This window comes from Octodon degus, unplaced genomic scaffold (assembly GCF_000260255.1).
Source record: "Octodon degus isolate 3935 unplaced genomic scaffold, OctDeg1.0 scaffold00025, whole genome shotgun sequence".
In the NCBI taxonomy this organism is placed as follows: Eukaryota; Metazoa; Chordata; class Mammalia; order Rodentia; family Octodontidae; genus Octodon; species Octodon degus.
The window spans coordinates 14,655,441-14,681,034 of record NW_004524601.1 but is presented as its reverse complement, the minus strand read 5'-3'; the positions used below and the strand labels follow the sequence as shown (position 1 = coordinate 14,681,034).

The 25,594-nt window shown below is 37.4% G+C and overlaps 1 protein-coding gene across 1 annotated transcript in view; it reads left to right on the top strand.

Moving 5' to 3' along the window:
- Window positions 1–11,998: 11,998 nt before the first annotated feature.
- The window catches only part of Fsip2 (fibrous sheath interacting protein 2), a 74,511-nt gene continuing 60,915 nt past the window's right edge, over window positions 11,999–25,594 (top strand). Inside the window, exons 1-7 of the mRNA XM_023712339.1 lie at window positions 11,999–12,097; window positions 12,435–12,560; window positions 17,257–17,418; window positions 18,210–18,299; window positions 19,363–19,502; window positions 20,394–20,535; window positions 22,336–22,446. Of these exons, the coding sequence (XP_023568107.1) occupies window positions 11,999–12,097; window positions 12,435–12,560; window positions 17,257–17,418; window positions 18,210–18,299; window positions 19,363–19,502; window positions 20,394–20,535; window positions 22,336–22,446 (870 nt within the window). The remainder of the gene's footprint in view (window positions 12,098–12,434; window positions 12,561–17,256; window positions 17,419–18,209; window positions 18,300–19,362; window positions 19,503–20,393; window positions 20,536–22,335; window positions 22,447–25,594) is intronic.

The following is a 25,594-nucleotide window of genomic DNA, read 5'->3' as shown; positions in this document are numbered from 1 at the left end:
TCAGCATTCAGAGGCAAGCTGCACGGTGCAACTAGGGACACAATAAAGGGCTCCCAGATTGCTCCAGAAAATAGCAAGAAGAATGGCATAAGTGTTCTTGAAAGGAAAGAAAATACTACAATGTGCTTAATAGAAATACAGCAATTATTATAATAACCTTTAAAAAATTTATGAGCATTCACCATATTTTTGATCAAACCACTTACTAAAAATGAGTATAAAACTGAAACATATTTCCAATATTTGGACCTATCCAAGCATAATGAGATTGTATTTGAATGTATATATGTGAATATGGATTCATGAAATATTTAGTTCTTAAATGATATGTTTTTCCTGAATTTTCTTTGCCATTTAAAGAAAATTTTTATTGTTTTAATCCTTAAAATCTCAAGAAATAATAACTCTGGCAGGCTTTTCAATTTGGCTGAATTGTGAGTGATTACTAGCTTTTAAAATATTCATTTCCTGGGCAAGAATAAAATTATTAAGAGCACATCATTGTGAATATTTAGTAAAAAATAATTTCCTTGCTATCCATGAAGGAGAGGCAGTAAAATGACAAAGAATTTCTGAAGAAATACTTAAAGAGCAACTACGATTGTTTAAATCCAGGGACATGCTAATAGTTTTGATTGGGATTGCATTAAATCTGTATAACAATTTTGGGAATATGACCATTTTCACTATATCATTTCTTCCTATCGATGAGTAAGGGATATCCTTCCATTTTCCGATAACCCCTTCAATCTCATTAGATTGATTCTTGGATATTTCATTTTTTGGTACTATTGTGAAGGGTGTAGTTTTTCAAATTTATATCTTAGTGAGTTTGTTGTTTGTGTACAGGAAGGCTAATAATTTTTGAATGTTGACTTTGCATCCAGCTACACGAGTGAATTTGGTTCCTTACTCTAAAAAATTTTTGGTGGCGCTTTTGGTGTCATCTATGTAAAGTATCATGTTGTCTAAAACTAGTGGTAATTTAACTTCCTTTTCCTTTTCTATCCTTATACCTTTTATTTCTCTCTCTTGTCTAATTGCTCTGGCTAATGTTTCCAGAACTATATGGAATAGGAGCAGTGATAGTGGACATCCTTGTCTTGGTCCTGCTTATAAAGTGAAAGCTTTTAGTTTTTATCCAATTAGGATGATGTTAACTGTGCAGTTGGTATAGATGGCTTTTATCAAGTTGAGTAAAGACCATCTATTCTAATTTTCTGAAAGGTTTTTTTCATGAATAGGTATTACCAATTGCTTGAATTTGAGTGTTTTCTTTCCTCTTTTTGATGAGGTGGCCTAGTGGTTTATCAATTTTGTCCAATGTTGCAAGAAACTCTTCAATTTATTGATTCCTTTTTCTAATTTTTTTAAAAAATGTTTTATTTATTTTTTGGTACAGAGTCTCACTACACAGCTTGGACTCATAGTGATCTTGCTGTCTCAGCCTTCCCAGAACTGTGATTACAAGTGTGCACCACCATGCCCAGCATGGCATGCAGTATGAGCAACTCAACCTGGGTCCTTGTGCTTGCCATGCAGGTGCTTAGACTGTAGAGCTATATCCCCAGACCACCTTATTATTCTTTATACTGTTTTTAGTTGCATTAAGTTCTGTTCTTATAGTTGTAATTTATTCTTTCATACAAGCTTTGGCTTTGATTTATTCTTCGTTTACTATAAGTTTTGAAGTTTAATATTAGGTAATTTGAATTTGGTCTGCTTCCCTAATCTGAGAGCTCATCACTATACATTTCTATCATAGGACTGCTTTCCCTGCATCCCCTAAATTCCATTATGATTTATCAGTATTATTGCTTAATTACATATATTATTTAATGTCTTCTTTAGTTTTGTCTGTGACCCACTGGTTGTGCAAGAGTGTTGTTCAGTTTCCATATGCTTTTATCGTTTTTACGCTTTCATTTACTTAAAGAAAACATTCCTAAGGTTCATCTGAAACCAGAAAACACCTAGAATAGCAAAAGCAATCCTGGCAACAAAGGCAAGTCAGGGGGCATTACAATCCCTGATTTGAAATTATACTACAAAGCTACTCTAATAAAATCAGTATGGTACTGGCAAAACAAACAAACAACACAAACAAAAACACCAGACTTGAGAATCAGTGGAACAGATCAAAAGATGTAGACACAACTCCAAATACACTCATTTTTGACAAAGCAACCAAACAAGTTCACTGGAAGAAAGGTAGTCTCTTTAGCAAATGGCTAGAAAATCTGGCTTTACAAGACTGAAGTTAGACTTGCATCTATCACCATGCACTAAACTGAAACCAGAATGGATCAAATATCTAAATATTAAAACAGAAACAGTAAATTTCTCTTGCGAGAGAAAATAGATAGAAATCTTGAAGACAAAGATGCAGGCAGAATCTATAAACAAAAACCCAGGCCACATGAAATATACCACAAAGAATCAACAACTGAGATCTCATTAAAATGTTTTATTTATTTATTTATTTTGTGTGTGTGTGTGGCCAGCTCAGCCCACCAGGGGGCGGGGCTGGCTGGCTTGTGGTGCTGGGGGATTGAACCGTGGTCTCTGTGTTTTGCTTAGCTCAGCTTGTTCTAAGTAGGTGCCTCAGACCACTGAGCCATCTCACCAGCCCTGATTAAAATGTTTTTTATCAACATATCACCAGCGGAGTGAAAGATAGCTAAAAGAATGGGAAAAAATAGATAGCTGACCCTCAGACAAATGACTCTTATCTAGAACATATAAAGAATTTTAAAAATTGGACCTCCAAATTCAAAGTCCTAATCCAAAAGTGGGCACCTGAGATGAGTATACAATTCTCAACTGAAGAAATACAAATAACAAATATATGAAAAAAAATGTTCAACAGTATTGGTCATCCAAGATATGCAAATTAAAACAGCACTGAGATTCCATCTCACTCCAGAAAGAATGGCTGTCATCAAGAAATCAACCAACAACAAATGCTGGAGATGCTGTGTGGACAAAGGATCCCTTCACAGTTGGTGGGAGTTTATACTGGTACAACCCCACTGTGGAACTCAGTATGTAAATCCCTTAAAAAGCTAGGATTAGGAGATCCCAAGCTCTGGATATCGTCCCAAAAGGATTAAAACATCATACCACAGTGATGTGTATGCACCCATGTTAATAGCAGCAAAAATTTTAGTAACTAAATCACGCCGACAACTCAAATACCCATCAACTGAGAAATGGATAAAAAAGATGTGCTCTTTTTTAATATAATGAAGTATTTTTTTTTTTTTTTCCAGAACCAGGGATTGAACTCAGGACCTTGCACTTGCCAGGGAAGCACTTAGTCCACTGAGCCATCTCCCCGGCCCTTTATAATGAAGTACTAATGAGCTATAACTTTAGATATTTATAGGTAAATCAATGCAATTTGAGAACATTCTCCAAAATAAATCATATATATCATATCATATCATATCATATCATATCATATCATATTCTTGGTGTTACAAACTGAAAGAGTAAATAAGGACCAAAATGTCCAATAGATACTGTGAAATGGGAAGAAATTGTTCAAAAGAAAACAGGAAGTGGGGGGGGATACAAAGAAGTTATATTACTACTTTCTCTTAGTTCATTGAAAAGGAAGGTCCATGCTAATATTGTTTGGAACATATTTTATGTCAGTATGTTGTCCTTTGAGTTGAGGATAAAAATACGTAATGTACTAAGTATTGTTATTTTCTTATTATTTTGTTAGGAAATTTTGTTTCATTTTCCCTATAAAATAAAAAAAATCAGAGAGAGAGGGCAAAAATCCCAGTTAATATGGCAAAAATAATTTGAAAACATACATCATATTGAAGTTAAGTGAACATGAGTTGACTACTACATTTTAAAACAGATTAAACATTTTACTAAGAAGCAAAACCTCTATGTAGAAAATAAAATGATATTGAAGGATTTCAAATGCAGATATATGAAATAGTATATATGCTGGTGTCAATGCAACCAGAACGATATCAACAAGGCAAAACTCAGAAAATGTAACATAGCAGAGAGAAATTTGTATTTGTTCATCCTCCCTCCCTTCCTTTTTTTCCTCTTACCTGCAAAATGTCTCCAAAATTATTTTGTGTTCTCCCTTTTTTTACTTTTGAAGTTGTATTGCAGATAAAACTTTTCACAGACTTCTCTATTTACTTGAAACCCCTACCACCAGCAGCCCCTAAAAAAAACAGTAGCTGATAAGCAGTTTCCTAAATAAAACTGTGATCCTTTTCAATGTCAATAGAAATTAGCAGCTGGCAGAAGATGATAAGGATGCTGTAATATTTTTAATCCTGAAAAAACTTGTTCTGAAAAGTTCTATCCTGATAGAACTATCAGGGTAGTTAAAAAGTTATATTAGGATAGTTACAATACAAAATACATGAACAGGTGATAATTACTTCTTCTTAACAAAAAATTTCCTTTAACTCAGTTTTGTAAAGGTAAAAAGTAAAAAGATTATATATCCACCACATTTTGTTTTTAATTGAATTTATTATTTTAAACATTTGAAAAGCGACTATATTTCTGTGATGATTACATGTAGTGTGATAAATTTGTTTATTAAAAAATCTCAGTTCTATGCTAGTTTCAGTCTAGCAATTAGAAGAAATACCTACTTAGGTGCTTTGATAGTTTAAGATCATTTGTCTTGAATTGTCATTTAATGAAAAATTAACATACTTGATTTAAAACTATAAACTGTCCCCTAATCTAATTTTTAAATTCAAAAGTTACTTTCATTTCCCTGAGTCATCATTTCCTTGTATATAGAATGAGTTTGATCACATGATACTCAATATCTAGTCTAACATTTTGAAGAATTTTTCACTTTATAGAATCTTTTATTAAAACATACTCAAAATCTATCATTCCACTTTAATATTCTCCTTCTTCAAACTCATGATACATACGTTACACATCATATCTATGCAGATAAGCAAATATGTGAGATATATATATCAGTGAATAAATTTGCATAAATTGATACCCTTGCTAAATTTTTTTCTTTTATGTATTTGGTATAGGGTCTTACTATGAAGCTCCAACTCGTAGTGGTCCTCCTGTTTTCAGCCTCCCCAGAGCTGGCCTTACAGGCATGCACCACAACCCCCAGTCTGTGTGGCTGTCTTAGTGAGCCTGGGGACAGGGACAGCGTGGCCAGTCATGCCTCAGATCAAACTCCGTCCCTGAGCTTGCATAAGCAAGCACTTAGTCTACTGTGCTCTCTCACCGACCTTACTCTTGCTAATTTTGAAGTCTATTTACTGTGCTTTTCCTTTTTACTTTAAAAAAATACTACTCTTATCTAGTGAGTTAATACCAGAAGTTACTAGCAGTTTGTCATACTCTGTTTAACAAATTAATTAGATTTCTATTTAGATCACTAATCTTCATCCTTTGATTAATTTATAGATTTAATGTTTAATTGGCATTGGTGCATTAGGTTGAATAACCACAGTTAAAATCTTATGTTACTGACATAATATGCAACAGCACTTTAACCACAAATATATGAGGAAAGTATTTATTAAATTGATATAGTAAGAGAGAAAAAGAACAAATCATAGCACATTATTGTTCCATACCTCATATTGTATAGGGAAATATTAATTTAGAGCTAAACCACAATCATAGCTAGAAGAGGGCAGGGCCAAGTAGACAGATTAATACTAAGAAATGGATGCCAAAATACAGAAAAAATAAACGGGAGCTGCCAGGATTTGTTTTAGCAATGTTTATGGAATCAGTCACCAAATAATGGTTGGGTTGATATGTCCAGGATTCCTTCTGACATTCCAGGTTTCTAGCTTGCTTAGTCTCTTAGTGTTCTCACAACAAAACACAAAAGCCTGGGTGTATAAAAAATAGAAATTTATTTTCATACAATTATGGAGATGAGAAATCTGACAAAGTTGCCAGGAAGAAGGTGCATTCACAGGTCTTTCCTCTGCGCATGGTTGTCCTAACCCACTCTCGTAAGCACACCAGCATATTGGCCTACCCTAATGACCTCATTTCCATTGAACTGTTTATTTAAATTCTCCATCTCAAAATAGTCACATGGAGAAATATAGGAAGAGTGAGGGATTCAGATTTCCACAGGGAGCTTGAGGAGCACAGTTCATACTGTAATGGGATCTAGCGATTTTAAGAGGTTGATGATCTATGTGCCTGTTGTGAACACATACATCATAGAGCCTGTGGCCAAATTCTAAACTCCTAGAAAGCAGACAGATGACCAGCATAAACTACACTGTCTTCACAACGGTGTAGACACAAGGCAGTTATCAGTTTATGAATGGTTCAACTTTGGAATTCCACAATGCCAACCAAGAAGGATTTTTGCAAGCAGCCATTCTAAAAGATGAGGTTGGGAGCTACTGTGTTCAATCATGTATTCATAATCAAGCTTCACAGGAACAAGACTATTTTCAATTTATTATACTTTTATGCTAACTGCATACTTCAGGTTTACAGTGATTACTTGGTTTTGCTTTAATTCTTCAAAGATAAGAAGTTATAAATTTTTCACTTTCGTCTCCATAATAAGCAATCTGATCACTTTTTATATTCATCTTGGTCTCATTTATGTGTCATCTAAAATATAACCAAAATTCCTGCATATTTTGTATAAAGTTGGCAAGAACACAAATTGCATAAAGCATAAAAGAAGCGAATATTGGGCAAAGAAGTAAAGACACGATTCTCCCTAAAAGTAATATAAAGAGAGAGAATAAAGATCGAGATGATAGATACAGAGACAGAGATGAGTAAGATTATAGACAGAGGTAAACGTAGACAGATAATTCGTTTTAGCCATATTTGAAGCCACAACTTATGAGACAGGTCTATTTAGTAGAGAGACCACTACTGGTATACACAAACCATTTGTTGAGTATGAAAGGGTGGGGCTGCTTTGAGGAAAAATGAACACACCTGAAAAAAACAAAAAGAGACATACACTTTAATCTTATAATCTGCATAAAAGATGCACATTACAGAATTTCTATAACACAAAAAAAGTCAAAACCGTAGTAGAAAACTAGTGCAAAATGATATTAATCACAGCATTAAACACCTTTCATGCCTGTTAGAAGGAAATGAAACCCCAGTACGTTCATATGGCATAATCATCAAGATGCACTGCTCAGTGAAAAGTGGAAATGTGGGGTTCTCAGCGCTGAATATTTTATAAAATATTTCGTGTATATAAGGTTAACATCTGTGGATCTGCTAAGATGGAACACATTTCTTCTTACTGATCTTTTGCCCACACATGTTTATTAGCTTAGCAACATAAAATTATTTTGTTCCATGTCTCTAAAAAGTATCAAAATGATTGAATCAATTAACTGAAGAGTGAAGTTTAAGGACTATCATAATCAGATTGATAATTTATACTCAGAAGACCCAGCTGTTTTATCCATTAGCAAGATTTATCAATACTTTCAAAGGTAACATACATATGACAAAGAGGTAAAATACACAAGGAAAAGCCCAGGACTGCTGATACAGGTCCCTAAGTACAATCCCACAATATGACTCTGGATCTCAGGAATGAATTAAAAGGTTGTGAGTAGGTGGTCATTTTCAGAGAAGGAGCTGACTAGATTATAAAACATTATATGATATTGAGAGGTTTATAGAGAGTGTAGCATTTTCCTAGAGGCCATCATTCACAAATCTAAATTTCCCAATTTTTACTATCCGTAATTCCAAACAACAGGGCATATTCTGCTAGCAGCATCCTGTAGAAAAAACATCCTTGCTATCAAAAACCTCCATTGTTTTTATATTTTTTTCTGTGCACTTACAATTAGTGAGTTGGAACGAGAATTATTTCAGGAGGTGAGAGAGGCACACACATGCACTATTGGTTATGTTTAGCTAGAGAATTTTATAAAGTATCCTAAAGATCTTATTTCTTAACTAGGCCTAAAGGGGTGTTGAAATTCAAATCACTTGAGTCTCCCGCATATGGTCACACTAGAAAATGGTAAATAAAAATGAAATCAATTCAGGAGCACAGTGACTATTGTCTGAACTACAGTTTGGGGCTCCAAATAGCAGAAAATAAGCCTGGCTCTCTAAGGTAGAAAAAATCTTATAAGAAAGATTTGAGGAATCTCAGAGAATACATAAAAAAGCTCCCTATCCAAGTTGAGAAAACGTACGGGAGTGAGACAGAGAGAAAATGCATTATCAAGCCACATATGCAGTTCCATTAAAATAGTGTTGCTTTCCCTATGACTGGAATCCAGCCAGTACCTGACTTTATGATCCTTTACTGTATGGGAATCTTCGAATCAATTTATTTTCAGAATACATAGTCACATCCATGACCCTGCTTTCAAGGCATGCAGAATGAATGAGCCCCATCTGGGGCTTTATTTAAGGCTGAGATGGAGTGTCTATCAAGATTCATTTACACAAATTTCCCCAAAATGAGAGTGATTATTTCTCAAAGAATTTATAATTCTACTCTGCTCATTACAACAAAAGTGCGACAAGGCAATATGGTTCTCTAAAACTCACCTGAAACATCAAAAAGCAGAATATATGAAAAAAGCTTTCCAAAACAAGTAGATATCAAGTATTTGGGGGCTTATAAGGAGAACAATATATAATACATAATTTATAGAATTATTTTATAACAGTCATCCCAAGAAACATGTACGAAAAGAGTGCAAGAAATGCAAAAGACTGGACGTGGTGATGTGCACCTGTACTTCCAGCTCTTGGGAGGCTGTAAACAGGCAGATCACTATGAGTCTGACCTAGTAGTGAGACCCTGAATATCCTATAGACCCATCCCTAAAAATATTTTTTTAAAAAGAAAGAAAAAAGAAACCTGTCAACATACTAAAGACCAGAGAATCCAGCTGAGGGCTTGCATCCCAAGACAAAGGGGACATGAGTCCGTCTGAAGACCCAGAGCCCTTAACCATGCCCCCCTCACAAGTCCTCCTGGAGAGAAAGAGCATATGACAATGTCTCATGCAGGCCTGTTTCACAGATCTACTCTGGTAAGGCCCAAAAGTCATTGGTTAAAGCTACAAAGTCTGTGCCAACAGGATGAAAGATCTATGCTAGGAGGCTGAGGAATTAGCCTTGGAACCAGAAAGCAATGCCCAAAGTAAAAACCAGAGCTCCTCACGAAAGTACCAAAGTCATCCTCAGCAACAGTGAGGTCTCAAGGATGACAACAGCCAAGTTCATCAGGAAAGCCAGCAAGACAAGCTCCTTCAGAACTAACTGCTCCCAACAGCTTCCTATAGCTCCCAACGGCTTCTCATCTTCTCTAGTTCTGCCTCTTATGCTGCTGGAAACAATGTGGTGGGCCTCCCACACCCAGCACCACTCTGGTTCAGTTCAGCTGGGTGCAACAAGTTGGCCACTGATTGTCAATCCACCACACCAAGCAATGAAAGACAATGATTTCTGAGAAACAGCAAACGAAAGGGATGAGGCATAGTGTTGCTCAGTTTACCAACTTAAGGAAGTCTCTAGACTACAGATCAGACAGGATGGAGCCCATGAGACTCCCTGAGTTCAGAAGGTAGGGTCCAGGGACCAGAAAATCAAATGTCTGTAGAGTATGAGGAAAGGAGTGGTGGATAGGTAGGAGCTGCATGGAACAAGAACTCCAGCATGGTGCAGAGCATTATCTGGGAGCACTTGCTGCCAATTTGTAAGCAAAGTGTAAGAGAAAACTACAGACATCATGGGAAGAATTATACCAAAGGAGACAGCGGTGAGCTGTCACATGATTTTGCCCCTTAAGTTTTGAGGAAATGTGCTACTCATTTATTGACTGTTATTTCAACTTGAACTTTTAGCTCATAGGTCTTCAGATTAACAAAGGTAGTATCCAAGGTGCTCATTCTTAGACATAATGTATATTACATTGTGATATTAAGATATTAAATTGGAAACTGGATAACATTACTGAATGAAAGTTTTGGTTGTCTTGGGAGGGCTGAATGTATTTTAAATATGGAAGAAAAACAAGAATTATAGCGGTCAAAGGATAATCTGAGTTCTGCAGCACTGACTCCCAGTGTTGCAAACTTTGCTGTAAACCACCTTTGAGTGGTTGTGTCTAATGTGGACTCTCAGTTTGGCTGCATAACTTGCTTTAGCCAGTGTGACAACAGCCCATATGATACCACCAAACAGGTAAGAACCACAAAAGCACAACAGTGCTTCCTCCCTCTTGATTCTGAATTCAGATTACCAGGATGAAAAGAACACAGAACGATCTGACCATCACAACAGGTCCAGCCTTTCCTTCTGGAAGCCCAGTCATGTAAGTGATGTAAACCTCAGCAATCCAGCCCAAATCAAAGGGACCCCAACCAAAACAACTTCCACCAAATTCAGAGGATGTGAGAAGTAAAAACTGTTTAAAAGTCACTAAAATTTGTCAACGATTTCTTATGAAGCAAAGACAATAAATACAGGTGATATGGGGGAAATTGTGGCTGGCACAGGAGAAAAGACAGTAGAATATGACCTCAAAGGTGTCTACATCCTCATTTTCAAGCCTGATCCATACATTATTTTATGCCCAGAATAGCCAGATCACTAATGAGGTTAAGATTGCCAACCAGCTAACTTTAAAATAAATAAACTATCCGGGATCATCCAGATGGGCCCAGAAAGATTTGTTCATTGTAGCAAAGGGAGGTAAAGATGTGAGTCTGAGGGAGGCAAAGATTCTGTTCTGCTGGATTTGAAGGATAAAGAAGGGGCAACCTCTCGAAGATAAAGACTATGGAGTAGGACTCAGAGCCACGCGGCCCATCCAACTCCTTGGACTCAGCCCAGTTAAGATTCATTTTCAGGTACTGACCTCCATTAGGTAAGATAGCAAACTAGTGGTATTTTAAACCGTTAAAGTTGGGGTAATTTGTTAGACCAGTAATAAGAAACCAAAAGAGAGATTAAGTACTAAGTCTTTTACATGCTCTGAGTCTTCTTGGGGGCAATTACAGTTTTAAAGCCAGGGAAATGACCGGTCTGATGAAAGATAGACCTTCAGGGTAAAGCCAACAGGGAGATATTACAGGATCTGGCAAAGGCACAAGCAAACAAATAATAAGCAGCTTATCTGAAGGAGTAGTGTGCTGACGGCCGTGTAATTTCAGTGGTAAAATAAATTATCAGGACTCAGGATTCAATTGAACGTAGCCCACAAGAAGAATGGGAAATATTCAGAACTATCCCTCAGTTTCTGTCCGGGGTAAATGTTGAGGCTGCCACTGAAACAGTGTATTGAAGGAAAATGAGCCCTTTTGTTTTGTTGCGCTCTTGTGAAGGAGTGTGAGACAATCACGTAGAAAAAGGCTGGGCGCTAAGACCCCTGAACACCGCCCAGAGGAAAAGCAGCGGTGACCAGAGCAGTCCCTGGACCCCTGTGACAGCTGACAAGGGTGTCTGTCCCAAGGCTGTGATGGGGCCTGAAGGCATCCAAGGGGTTGCTGAACTCTTCAGGGAGGCAGGAATTAGTTCTGTGTAGTCCAGAAATAGCAGCTGGGAAGCCCGACCCCACGCAGGCCTCATCAGCCCTGTGAAGAGGGGAACCAAGCTTGAATCCGAGGCTCCAAGAGGCTGGGGCCTCGCAGGGGCCTGAAAGAAAATAAAGGGGGCTGGGGGAGGCGGATAAAGTGGGGGGAGGGTAGCCAGGCCTCGAGGCAGAGAGGGCCAGAGGAGGCTGGCAGAGGGGACAGCGGACCCGGCGTGGGCGCAGGCGGTGCCCCAGGGAGCCTCGATGTCCCGGGGAGCCCCCCACCCACCCTCCCACCCCAGCAGGGAGTGAAGCTGGGCCCCTGCTGGCCACCCCAGAGGGGTTGGGGTGGGGCTGCCCGCGTTCTGCCTGGAACGCGGAGCGTCCTCGCGGGCTGTGGCCAGTGGGGTCCTGGCAGGCGACGAGAGGGGGCGCAGCGGGGACGAGGGCGACGCCGGCCGCATGGAGCTGTACCTGGGCACCTGCGCCAAGGTCGCCCGCGGCGCCGCCTCCAAGACGGCAACCGGCGCTCTGACCTCCGACAGCAGGCAGTGCGGAGATGTGAGCGGGAGCTGGGGGACATGGTCTCGGCGAAGCTGGGGCTTGGGGGTATGGGGTTTGAGGTCACGGATTTTGGGAGACACTGAGGCTTGCGGTCATAGGGTTAGGGGTCATGGGGCTTAGGGGGATCCTGAGACAGGGGTCACCGGGTTTGGGGGTACCCTGGGACTTGGGGTCATCGGTTTTAGGGGACCCTGGAGTTGGGGTCACGGGGCTTGGGGGTCACAGGTGCCGGCAGCGCCTGGTTAAGTGGGCTCTCTCTGGGTGGCTGGAGCGAGTGAGGAGGCCTGGTCTCCAGTGAAACTCCCGGAGACACCCCTCTGATTCTGTCCTACAGGGGGCACACAAAACCCCCTTTGCCGAAGTGGGGGCGGCTCATCTCCTGGATCTGCCTCTGGGGGTGAAGCTGCCTGTGATCCCCGGAACTGACCCTCGGTTCTTCACCACGAATCTAAGCGAAAAGGTAACCTGGTCGCCAAGGTTCCCACATTAGTTTGGGTGGTGACAACATCCGAATGCTATGGATGGAGTTTGACAAATTCCTGGGGGCACGGTGAAAGCCTCCTCTACCCCAGGCTTTTGTTTGAGAAGGTGTAAGAAGAAATTTTATCGAGTTTGAATCCCTTAGTCTTGCCCTAATTTATAATTATGGAAGCACATTAATGTTTCAAATAATAAAATCTCATACATACCTATGTAGTGAGTTTTGGTTTGCTTAGAAATATATTTGACTGAAAAGTGAAAGGCTATTCAAGTGGCATTTAAGTGGGTGTTACGATTTTAACAATAGTAACGTGAACAGCACTCTATAAAACATATTATTATGTTCTGAGCTAAATATTATTTCATATGTGAGGCTTTAAAAAAAGAGTAGAGTTGGAATGATTTCCTAAAGCTAGAGTAACTTAATGGAAGACTTTGTAGCCTGTGTACGAGAGGGCGCACAGCCCCATGATTTTCCCCAAACTCTTTCCAGTCTTTATCCAAAATAGCCTTAATTTCTTCTGGATGATGTCTGTTAACACTCACACATCCATTACATGCCAATGCTTTTGTTCTTCGGCCAACCTTGTCCCCAAACCTGCACTGCCCTTTTTTCTTCAACCCAACTGAGGAATTGGAATTATTCGTCAAGATTCTTTGTGAACTCTCACAGCCTACGGGGAGCTTATCTCTGCTTAGAATCAAGTCTGGGGTTTGAATGTTCTAACTCAACATTTAATTATACTGTAGGATGATGGCTTCTTCCCTTAAACCTTCTCATGTCTTAATCGTCAGCCCTCTTCCATCCCCACAACTTGAGTAAGAACAGATTTTGGAGTTTAGGTTCTTGAGTGGTTATTTGGTTTAGTATCATTAAAATGTTCTACAAGAATGTACTTATACTTGCTTAATTTCTTAGTCAGTTTGGGCTGACAAAGCACAGTGAGTACTTTAAAAACGCCAAGAATTTATTATTATTATGGATGCTGGAAGGCTGACGTGTTGGTGGCACCATGGTTGAGTTCTGGCTAGGGCCTCTGTAATCCCTACATAGCAGAAGGACAGCTGTCACGCTCACTGAGGGCTGTTATAAGGGCGTAGATCTCACTCTGGAGGGCTCAACCCTCACGGCTTAGTGTCTTCCCTGAGCTCCACCTCTCAAAGTCACACATTAGAATTTAAGACTGCTGCAAGGGAATTTTAGGGGAGCGTATTCAATCTATAATATGTAGCAAACACGATTTCTTAAAATATGCATCCTTTCTGAAAAATATTAGAATTTAAGGTTTTCAAAGTTAATCTGTTCAAAAATAGAGCAAGCTAAGTTACAGTAATTCTGGCACTCTATTGTGCAGTAGAATGACTAGCTAACAACATTGTAGCTTTCTTTTCCTTTTGTCTAAAAGATTTAGAAGAAAGCATTTTGAATGTTTGCAACATAAAGCAATAGTACATACTGTGGAGATCCATATGTTCACCCTGACTTGAACACTATGCAATCTATTTTTGTGATTACATATGAATTTTATGTATCAGTTAAAAAATAAGGCAATGTAAAAGAATTTAAGCCACATCTACATAAATCAGTTTTCCTAAAATGTGCTTGAAATTTATTGTATTACTAGTGGTTAATGATACACATTAGTATACAAATTTAGTTTTGTCGTTTGTCTGCATTTATTATGCTAATTCACATATACGAAGTATATTAATAATTTTTTAAAGTCTTTAAAACTAGACAGGATGTTTATCTCAGGACTGAGGTAGCTTGTTTGCTTTAAGAATTGAGGTCTAGTCCCGCCTACACACATTTGATCAATTTCCTAGCTTCCATGGCTCCCAACATATCCACTTGTCTTGTTTTGTCAGAGATGTGTGTCCCTTTACAGTTAGACAAGCTGTATTTGGGAAGTCTTTAAAGGACCTTTTCATACTGGATGCCAGTGCAAAGAATATAGGTACTTGATTTTAGGAAAATAACCCAATAAAGACCAACAGACCATAACAGTAGTGAGTTATCAGCACAACTAGCAATTTTCAGAAGTTGACTTGAGCCTTTTATAATTCAATATATTAATATAGCTTTATTTTTTATACCTCGTGGTTACACTGTTCTGCTGGATGCTTAAGACCAAGTAAAAGCAAGACCTATATAACTAAAAATGCAACTTTTGTTATCTGACAAGATCAGTCAATTCCCCTCAGTGTTTACCCTGGAACTATGTACTTTCTCTTAGTTCATTGAGAAGAAAGGTTTGTAGTAATATTGTTTAGACAAGATATCATGTCTGCATTTTGTCCTCTGAATAACTACTATGAAGACAATTACATGCAATGTATTACTTATTGTAACTGTCCTACTAACCTATTTTGAAACTGTTTCATTGCTATTTTATCTTTTTCCTCATTAAAATGAGTAAAGAAAAAAAATTTTGAAAGTTTTTTAAATTTCTTCTCTGTATTCCTTATTACATTAATTCTCCCAAAATATCTCCCTTTCATTATACTTAGGTACACACATAGTCCCCTAATCTCCAAAGGCCAACTTTGTGAGATTATTCTTTTCTCAATGTGATCTATTTGATGAAGTAATACTTTATTATTGTTTGAATGTCTTAATCACGTCCAATTATTCACCTTAATAATCGAAGGGTTACCCTAATTGTAATAAGTGGATTTGTTAAGAAGTGTTCTATTCGCAGGGCAAGTAATCTAGTTTCATCTTAAGAACTGTGTGCTTGTTAAAATACAACATCTAAACCATTTTGATAGATAAGTATCACTGTCTAAAAGAGAAAATTAATTCCCTTCCTGACTTATAATTTTTCCCCCAGGGAGATGTTGGCTTCATACTCAGCTCCACTGAATTCAAGTGTTCATGCTGTAGAATTCTTTTCTTTGCTTTCCTGGGGATCCATTTGGTGATCAGGGAGTCTAGATTTCTGATTAGGCTGTTTGGAAAGGATTAAAGGTTGGCATTAGATGGAAGATCAGAGATTTACAAAGAGCCATTTGAATGTCAAGGTAGAGCTATCTGACAGAGCCATACTCCCTGCTTTCTGGGAGTTATTTGCAAGCTTCCATCCAGTCAATGTCCTGAGTTTTCAGAATTGGAATGAAGTTGCCGCTGTAGTCAGAGTGCATACAGCAGTCACAAATGCTCTTGCAGTTGTAAGCAGACTAGCACACAAAGGTGAGTGTTGGCATGAATTGTGTTGGACGCTTGCAAACAGGAGACTTTATTCTGGTTTTCCAGAACTTCCGCATATTTGAATTACTGTTGACCTAGTTCTTAGCATTGCTTTAGACCAAAGCTTGTGTTTATGTGGGCAAAACTTAAAACAAAAAGAATACAAAGACAACATTGACATGTTCTTTTAAATTACTTGGATTGAAATAAGGTATTAAAAGTTGGAAAGGTCAGCAAGACAGCACAGTGGACTAAGCACTTTCTCAGGTAAGTGCAAGGGCCAGGGCCTAATCCCTGGCACCGCATGCCATCCCAGCCCTGCTGCAGGGCACACTGAGCCAGCGATGGAGTCTGGGCATGGTGGTGCACCCCTGTAATCTCAGCACTCGGGAGGCAGAAAACAGGTCACTAGGAGTCCAAGCTGTGTAGTGAGACCCTGCATACACACACACACACACACACACAGAGGCACACACACACAGAAACACACACACAAGAAAAAAACTGAAAGTTGGAAATTTACTTCCATTTTCCACTTTCCCCTTCAAAATGAAATCTTTTTTTTTTTTTTTTTTCAGTACCAGGGCTTGAACTCAGAACCTTGCACTTGCCAGGCAAACGCTTAGTCTACTGAGCTATCTCTCCAGCTCATTTGCCATTTACTTTTGAAAAATTAACTAAGAGTGCATCCCCAAAATTTCCTTTGGGAATGTTTCACTCCTTAAAACAGACAAAATAAGTCAGACTTTTCCTCTAAAGTAAAAGAAAAAAACACCTGACAACTGATTATCTTTTTCTCCTTTCATAAAATTTTGTAAGGTTTTATTTGACTCTTACACATATGAAGAAACCTGGCTTCTTATAAATAAGCTTTAAAATAGGTTCCCTAGATGAGATAAATTATAGAAGAAACCTTGAATTTTTTGTGACTTTAGCAATCAGAAAACACTACCTTTCCTTAAACACCTCAAGATACAATGACTCTCTAAATTTAATATTTAATATTTAAGGTTTGCTCATTGTTTTTTCAGCTAGTATCATTTTATTATAGTGATTTCATATTCTTTTTATTTTAGATGATCGAAATATTATAATTAACACCATTCTTCAGTTTCTGCACGTGGGCCCTTGATTTGGGCGAGGGAACAGAAAAGACAGGGTCCGAGCATTAGTTTCCACCTTGAGCAACTTATCCGCAGCTCCCTTTCTTTTCTGTTCCCATTGTCTTTGTAGCGTCTGGGCCAGAGGCTGATGTGAGTCATGTGAAGAGATTACCCAGTGAGGCTGAGTCTCTGGAATCATTCATACAAATGAGCAGAAGTAAACGGGAAAGGCAGTTACTTGCTCAAAGTAAATTTTCCTGTTGGTGGTTTTCCCAGTTCAGGTTCTTCCCACGTGTGTTACTTTCTGCCCTCTGCTATGGGTTATGCAGAAATAAGAATGCCTTACTTTTGCATTGGTAACATCGCTGATTCTGTGTTTGCAGCTTTTTCGACCTTCCTATGGTTTTAACTTGACAGACCCTTATTGTCGACTTCTGGAAAACCAATATAAAAGTCTGCACGATCCACATTTAAAAGCATATTATCGACGCAAAGATGTTCTGAGGAGACTGAAGAAAGGTGGCTATGTCACCAACAATAATAAGGTGGGTTGAAGATGACTTTTCTTCAAATAAAAGTCTTCTCACTTTGGTGTACATCTGCTCCTATAGCTCAGTGAAGGCCCACAGTCACCTTCACCTTGATTGTGGGAGGATAATTCACACTCAGATCCACGACACACTCAGAATTTTGGTCAAAGGAAATCTGACAACAGCTGTTTGTAAATGAAATAGCTTTTTTCTTTTTTCTTAATAAAATCAAAAGATTATTGATGAACAATTTGATGATGTACAGATATAGTAATGGTTAGTTATAGCTTTCTTTCTGTCTCCAAAGGGACTGAGTACTTGTCTTGTATATAAATATATACAGATATGAATTAATGTGTGATTATTATTACATATTATTATATATTAAATTGTGAAATGCAATATGGGTATAGAAAACTTTAGTTTGTAAGAATCTTGATGAAATAATTTTTACTGGAGTTAACATCATCCCATTTACAATTACAACTGCACTATAATTAATAGCCATTATTATTACTTTAATCATATTTATTTTGATAATATTTGATAAGAATGGCACCTAATTGAGAGTATTTTTCTTTAAACCATAGGTGATATTATTAAAATAATATTTCTGGGCTGAAATTTATTATTGATTAACAGATGTGAAGAGATAGTACCTATTAATTCACCAGCAGTTTATTACTTGATAACAAAATGTCATTCAATTATACATCAAAACTAATTTTTCCTCTGGATAATTGTTGCTGACACTGTTACGTATTTACATAGTTATGACATCTATATATTTTTCTTTTTACTTACAGATTGTGTGTAGCTTAAGGGAACTGAATAAGTACAGGCAGTATCTCACCAACTTAAAATTAGACTTTGAAAGGAACTATGTAAGAGAACAAGTAAGTTCAGCACTTAATTTTGGTTTACATCAGTTGGAAGAATAGTTTGGAAGAATAGTTTGTAAAATATTGTCTTATAATATTGTGATCTTATTGACAGAGTAAATAAATATTTTTCTAAATGAAAACTTACAGCAAGAATAAGCAACATCTTGGAGGTTACTATATTTGAACAAGAAAGGGAAGGAAAAGTCAATGTTACTACACCATCAGTAGTTGTGAGATAATTTGGTAATTAAGTGGCCGGGCAAATGCATTAATTCTACCTGAGTTGTGACCAATAAAAAGTGTCTATTGTGACATCAGAATTCTACAGCTGGAACCCAAAGCAGTTAAAGCAATAGAAGGAACTATGAGTATCGGTGCTGTCCTACAAGTGTCTCCTAGTCCTGTACACCATGTCCTTGTACCCCCCACACACACACACACTTGTATTTATCTAGCTGAAAATGTTCTCTTTAAAAGTGAATTGTATTTTTTGGGTGCAAATTGAGTGACAGTGATTTCCTTTTGATTTTTGATTTGGAGTTGTATGTGGGGTGTGTACGCATAAACGTGTATGTGAGTGTGAACTCAGCATCAGGACAGGAGAGTTCAAACTGAGGAAAGACTGACCTTACATTTTTATATTCTAAAATTAATAGAGTAGCATAAAAATAATAACCTCACTGTATTTTTCTTTTCTTTCTTTTTTTTTTGTTTTTTGTTTTGCAGTACTGGGGATTGAACTCAGGACCTTGCGCTTGCTATATAAGCGCTTATTCTACCAAGCTATCTCCCTGACCCCTCACTGTATTTTTCACTGTGTGGTCTTCCCTCTTTTTTCTTTGCTTAGACATTTTCCTTTATATTTTGATACTTGTATGTATTTTAGAGGAGAAATATATATATTTTTATTTTCAGATAGAAAAATCTTTATTTTGGTTTTATTATGTCTCTAAAGAATAGATTTAAATGTTGTTGAAGAATTCATCATTAATAAAATGTAGGGGGTTTAGTGGGTTTATTCCTGCAAAGTGCAAAAAATATTAAATATTTATATTGCACATATTTTTATAAATAGAAAATGCTTGCCAAACAGCTACAGAAATTGGATGAAACCAACACGTTACCTGAATGTTTCGATGTCGCACAGTTCCAGCACTGGTTGCTGCGTGAGGGCACGCAATCAATTAAGGACCAGGAGCGGTTAATAAGGCACAGGTAAGAGCCGAGTCAGGGTGCATTTCATACCTATGTAATGACTCATATGAACTGGACATACGGGAAAGATCTAGGCAGGACACTTTCCCTGTAGCCCGCAGTGTGGCATGAAGCAAGGAAGACCAAGAGGAACAGGAATTGGGAAACCTATAACCAAGCCAAGACTATACCCAGAAGTTTTGACCACAGACATCGAGCCTTTTGAGAACACAGGATATATTGCGCATACATAATTGAAGGGAAAACCTAACTTAAAATTCTACAAAAAAAAAAAAAGAAAGAAAAAATTTCAACCCATGCAGCAAATAACAAAAATCTTTTGTGATCCGTTTTTAAGGACTGACAGCATTAAATCTGAAGAAAATAGAGTGAGAGATTGTGATCCATTATCTGACTTATATTTTATCGTTTCATTTCATGGAGGTGCCTTAGGATGTATTGATATGACAGAGACCCCCAACAGTAGATGAAAGATTTATGCAGAGACTTATAGATTTTAAGGAAATTAGTACTCGGTTTGTTTTCAGAAACTTCAAGACTATTGTACTCTGTTGTGTTTAAAGTCATTGCTTCAATTTTATTAGCTTTCTTTGCAAATCAGTGCTTCTAAATCTACTGAGTTATGAATACTTACTCAACAAAATGCTTGTGATAGCTTGTTCCAGGCTGCATCATTGCCTTGGTAACTAATATACATGTAATAGGAAGATTTTAAAAATGTGTAACAGTTTGTGACTCAGACTGGCTTGAAGGCCCATTAGCAGGACTGACAGAAAGAATTCTTGTATTTCAAAAATTTAAGTCGAAAAAAGAGATAGAGAATCTTAGAAGGTGTGCTATAATGAGGGAAACAGCTGATTCAGCCTCAGTGACATTTTCATTCTTACTCAGATATTTGGATATGATAAGTAAAGGATTAGAACAGTCTGAGCGTGCAGCAGAAGAGCAACGCCTCCTCCGGATGGACCGAGAGGAGAGAAGACAGCGGGATCACTTGCGACGAAAGCTTACTCTTCGGAGAAAAATTGAAGAGGTGAGAAGTAACATATTTAAAACATGGGGAGAATTTTTGTGTATAAATTTTTCCATTTATAGATGATTTCACTATCAGATTGAAGTAATTTCATTCTAAATAATTTAGATGCATTTGCCTTACTTTCCTGTCATTACTGGAACAAAATACCCAGCACTCAAGCTAAAGGAGGAAAGGTTTATTTAGCTTCTAGATTGCAGAGGTTTCAGTCCATACTCAACTAGCTCCAAGGCAGGGTGACACATGGCAGAGGGGCAACAGTGCATGGCTGTGGAAGACAGCAAAAGCAGCAGAAGGAACGAGCCTCGTGCTGTCCCTTCCATTGTACACAGGCTACTTGCCCTAAGGCAGGTGTAGCACTCACCCTTAATCCTAGCATTAGACCATGAGTTAACCACAAGCTCCAGTTTCAGCCACCTCTGAAAAGCCTGCCTCCAATGACTGCAGAAGGCTTTGGGGAACATCCAGATATAAGCCATAACACCATTACACTTTCTTCACACTTATGCAATACAAGTTATTACATAAAATAATGAGGTGAATGCAATAAACTATATGTGACTATGTATGTGTCAACCCCACTTTAAAAAAGCAGTGTGAGAAAGTTACTGGACTTTATTTAAGTGCCATGTAAACCCTCAACTTGTAGAGGAAATATTTAAAATTTAGGCAAATGCAGAGACTCAGGTTCAACCCCGGCACCACATGCAGTGCCGGCCCCAACCCCAGGCCCACTGAGCCAGTCATGGAGACTAGGCGTGGTGGTGCACATCTGTAATCCCAGCTCTGAGGAAGCTGAAAGAAGGAGGATCACTGTAAGTCTGAGCTGCATAGGGAGACCCTGTACCAAATACATTTTTTTAAAAGGTAAAAATAAAAATTTAATTTAATAAAGATAATCATACTTCCTTCCCAATGAGAGTATAGTGAGGGAAGCCCATTCTAAAACAGATGCATTTGATGACGTAGAGTGAGCCTAAGGAGAGTCACATGGGGAGAAAACACTCTCTCAGGCTTTCACAGAGAGCACATTGGCCAAGCAATGGCTGGGACTCATCCACATGGCTGCACTGACAAAGGTTCTACAATCTGAGGTATAGGATCTCAGGATAAATCCTGAGGGGATTTCACTGACCTTTTCAGACCCAAAAGCTACAACTCTTGTTGCACAGGTCCTGCTTTACCTTGGTCTTAACCATCCAGTAGAAAAGTATGAAGACGAAATATAGGAAGTAAAGCCATGCTGTTAGGTTGAGCTGTGGGGGACTCAGGTCAATAATTTCTGACATTGCCAGTTAAACAGAAGACCCAATGCTATTATGGGCTACTGGACTCTTTTAGAATATTTTGCTGAGTTTACACACCTATAATATTCAATAACGGAACTTAGAAAAAATGGGGTATACAGATGAATGTCCATTTTGTATCTGTATTTAAAGTGGTTAGGATGGATATATAGTTGCATTCTCTTAATGAATAGAATGATTTGTTCTAATGGTGTTTATAAATAGAATCTCAAGTCCGCATCTTGTACAGCAATTAACCACTAAGAAGAATATATGCAGTGTGTTATTTGTTGAAAAAGAAACACACACAAAAAAAATAAAAATAAAAAGTTTGTACCATTAAAAAATAAAATAAATTTAAAAAATAAAATAAAGTAAAACAGATGCTTTCCTTCATTATGCTTGAGCAGCTTTAGTGAAGACCCCGACTTGCCTAACTTTCCTGTTGGGACAAAATGCAAAGGTATCATAGGTAGGGAACACATACTGAGTGTAACAACACTGTGCACTGCAGGAATGGAAGACGAGGGAGATGTTCCTTCTGACAAAGATCGCAGAAGACGTGAAAAGAGAACAGAAGCTAGAAGGGCAGCGGCAGAAAAGCAGAGAAGAGAGGAACAGAAAGGTAGGGTGACTTTAACTTCTCCTTGGCCCGTTGGAAGAGAAACTTTTGCTCATTCAGTTTTTCAAACTAAAAAAATCGCTTCTTATTAGGGATATGCAGTAGTGTCCTAAATGGTGTGCATTTTACAAAACTAAAACTTACTACTTTTTTAAACATGCATCTCACTGTGTTGCCCAGGCTGGCAGAACACCTAGCTGTGAACAGCTTTGCTGTATTTTGAGTGCTGAGTATTCTGCGAAATGAGAAGAACTGCCTTATTATTCGATGCAACTACTTTGAGCTTGATCTTTACACCACGTTATGCTTCCAGTTCTTATGAAAATTCACCAATTGGTTGTTTTTCTGAGAATCAGAAATTATTGGTAAAAGTTCTTTCTTTTTTCCCATGACATAATGTTTTTAAAAGAAAAGTTTTAGATATATGCTATTTCAATATACATGTGTTTTATTTATGAGTAAATCAGACTAATCAAAATTCCTGAAATCCCACCACATCTCTAATATATACATTCATAAATAATATTTCTATGATTATTCAATCCAAGAATTAAATAAATGAAGATTATTTTGTAGACTGCCTTTGCTCAAAGTATCATTAACAACTTTCTATGAAAATAAATGTTGAGCTAAAATTCTAAATAGCAATTTAGTTAATTTGTTCTTGACAAATCTAGGTAAGGTAAAGTATAAGATTGACCTAGTTCAGTTTGTATTGCAATGAGAAATATAAAATGTTTTTAAATATTGGAAATGGAAATACGGATTCATCTTTCATTCTGTTACATATACCTTTAGTATTATGACAGCCTTCCTTCTCATTTGATAGACTCAATTTATCCTAAATTAATGTAATTAATTGTCTAATATTCACTGTTTTCTAATGCAAAAAGCTCACCAAGTTGGTCTCTTTGTTTTGCTACCAGACATATCACAGCATTTTTATTTTTTGAGAGCGATACAGTACTCTGATTCCACTTCACTTTTTGCCTGATCTCAATTTCTACTCAAGAAGTCATGTTTGGTTTCAGTGGAGACCACTGTGATGTAGGAAAGTCTGGCCAGGGCTGGGGATGCGTGAGACGCAGCTACTGGTTGTCCAAATGGAGACAGCATGGGCTGCCCGAGTGCAGTGTTAGCAGAGTTGCAAGCACTCAAATGTCCCATGGACTTACTCTGTCACTAGTTTTTTAGACTCTTGTTTTCATATAAAACCTCTTCAGCTCATTTGTGTTGTTTTAATATTTCTATTGTATCTTACATTTAGCATTAGATATAAAAATCTCCAGATTATGTGCTTATGTTGCAGAGTTACCAAAAGTTTTGAATCTTTCACTTAATGTTTATCGAATATAGTTTGTGAGTTGACTTTTGGATTCTTTCCTGTTCTTTAACCTGTTGTCTATGATTCTTTCTTGATTTTGTTCCCTTAGTTTTTTGTCAAATCAGTCATGTTAGTTTTATGTGTTCATTCTTCTATTTAAATTGTTTTGGCTAATCTAAATTTAGCAAATTGTCATGTATTTGAGAATTCACCTATCAGTGTTTTTAGAAAAACAAAACACCATGCTGGAATTTTCACTGACCTTCTGTTAACCTTGTAGCTCATGTTGGGCACAAGTAACCTTCTGATAATACTAAATGTTTTCTCCTGAATCAGATGCTATCTGTTCATTTATTTAGGTTTTCTTGATTGCACTTTCCAATATAATGTAATTCTCAGTGCATTTCTCAGGCTTTTCTTAGGCTTTACATAATTTTATGCTATTGTACTTAGTATTTTGTAATTTCAATTTTTGAGTACTTGATATGCAAAGTATATGGAAAAGTAACTCATATATATTCATTTATGTTACATTTTATATTTTTAAAATCAATTAGGCCCAGTAGTTTATATTTTTCTACATGGAAACTGATATTCTACATAGATTGTCTTGTTCTCAAACAGTATGAGTGGGGTTTTTTTATACACTTATGTGATTGAAATCTGTAGTATAGTGTTGGATAAAAGGATTAGCTATCTTTGCTTTGTTAGACCTCAAAAAAAAGCATTGGGTTTATTAACATTTATGCTAAGGCCAACTGAATTTTTTTACAGATTCTTTTCATCAGGCTGAGGAAATTCTCTCCTATTCCTAGTCTCCTGAGAAACTTTATCAGGAATGAATACATTTAGGATAAGCAGACAACATTGCATATGTAAAACACTATATTGAATTTGCCAAAAATTCACTTAGAATTTTGCAAAGCAGATGTTGCTGTGTGATTTTCTTCTCATGTAATGTCTTGGTCTTCTTGGAATCAAGACAGTGGTGTCTTCATGCAAGTTAGTGTGAATTACTGGACCACGTTTCTTAAAGTATTTGTGTTTTCATTTTGATTCTTTTTTTTGTAATTTCTTATATAAAATTTTTGGGTCCGGGGAGATGGCTCAGTAGAATAAGCTCTTCCCTGGCAAGCACAGGGGTCTGAGTTCAATCTCCGGTTCTGAAAAAAAAAAAAAATTATTCATGAAACATTTGGTTCTAGAATTTTCCTGATATGAAGTTTTTAAATTTCAGTTTCTTTCATTTATGTTTATTTAGACTGTTATTCAGTTTTAAAAGAGCTTTGACAGTTTATATATTTTAGAGAATTTTTTTCCCTTTCAGGAAAATTTTATAACTTACACACAGAGCTCCCAGTTATCCTTTATTATCCTTTGGGGCTACAGCTACTCTAGTGATGGCATATTATCTAACTACAAACATCAATAATTTATGACTTGCTTTTCTTTACCCGCTTCTTTATGAGCTGGAGTGGCTTTGTTTTCTTTATTTCATTTTTACTGTCTTTTTTAAACTGCCACGATTTAGTTTTTGTCCTTATTTCTTCCCTTTTTCATTGATTTCTGTTCTGATATTTACATACATTTTTCTTTATAATAAGCTTATTTATTTATTTATTTTTATTTAGTACAGAGTCTACAGGGTCTCACTACACAGTTTGGACTCAGAGTGATCCTCCTGCTTTTAGCCTCCCAAGCCCTGGGGTTATAAGTTGTGCGTCTCTACGCCCAGTCTCAGTTGCTGTCTCCACAGGCTCAGGGGTGGGGCCAGCATGGCTCACCGGGGATTAAACCCCAGTCCTTTCATCTGCCTAAGCAGGCACT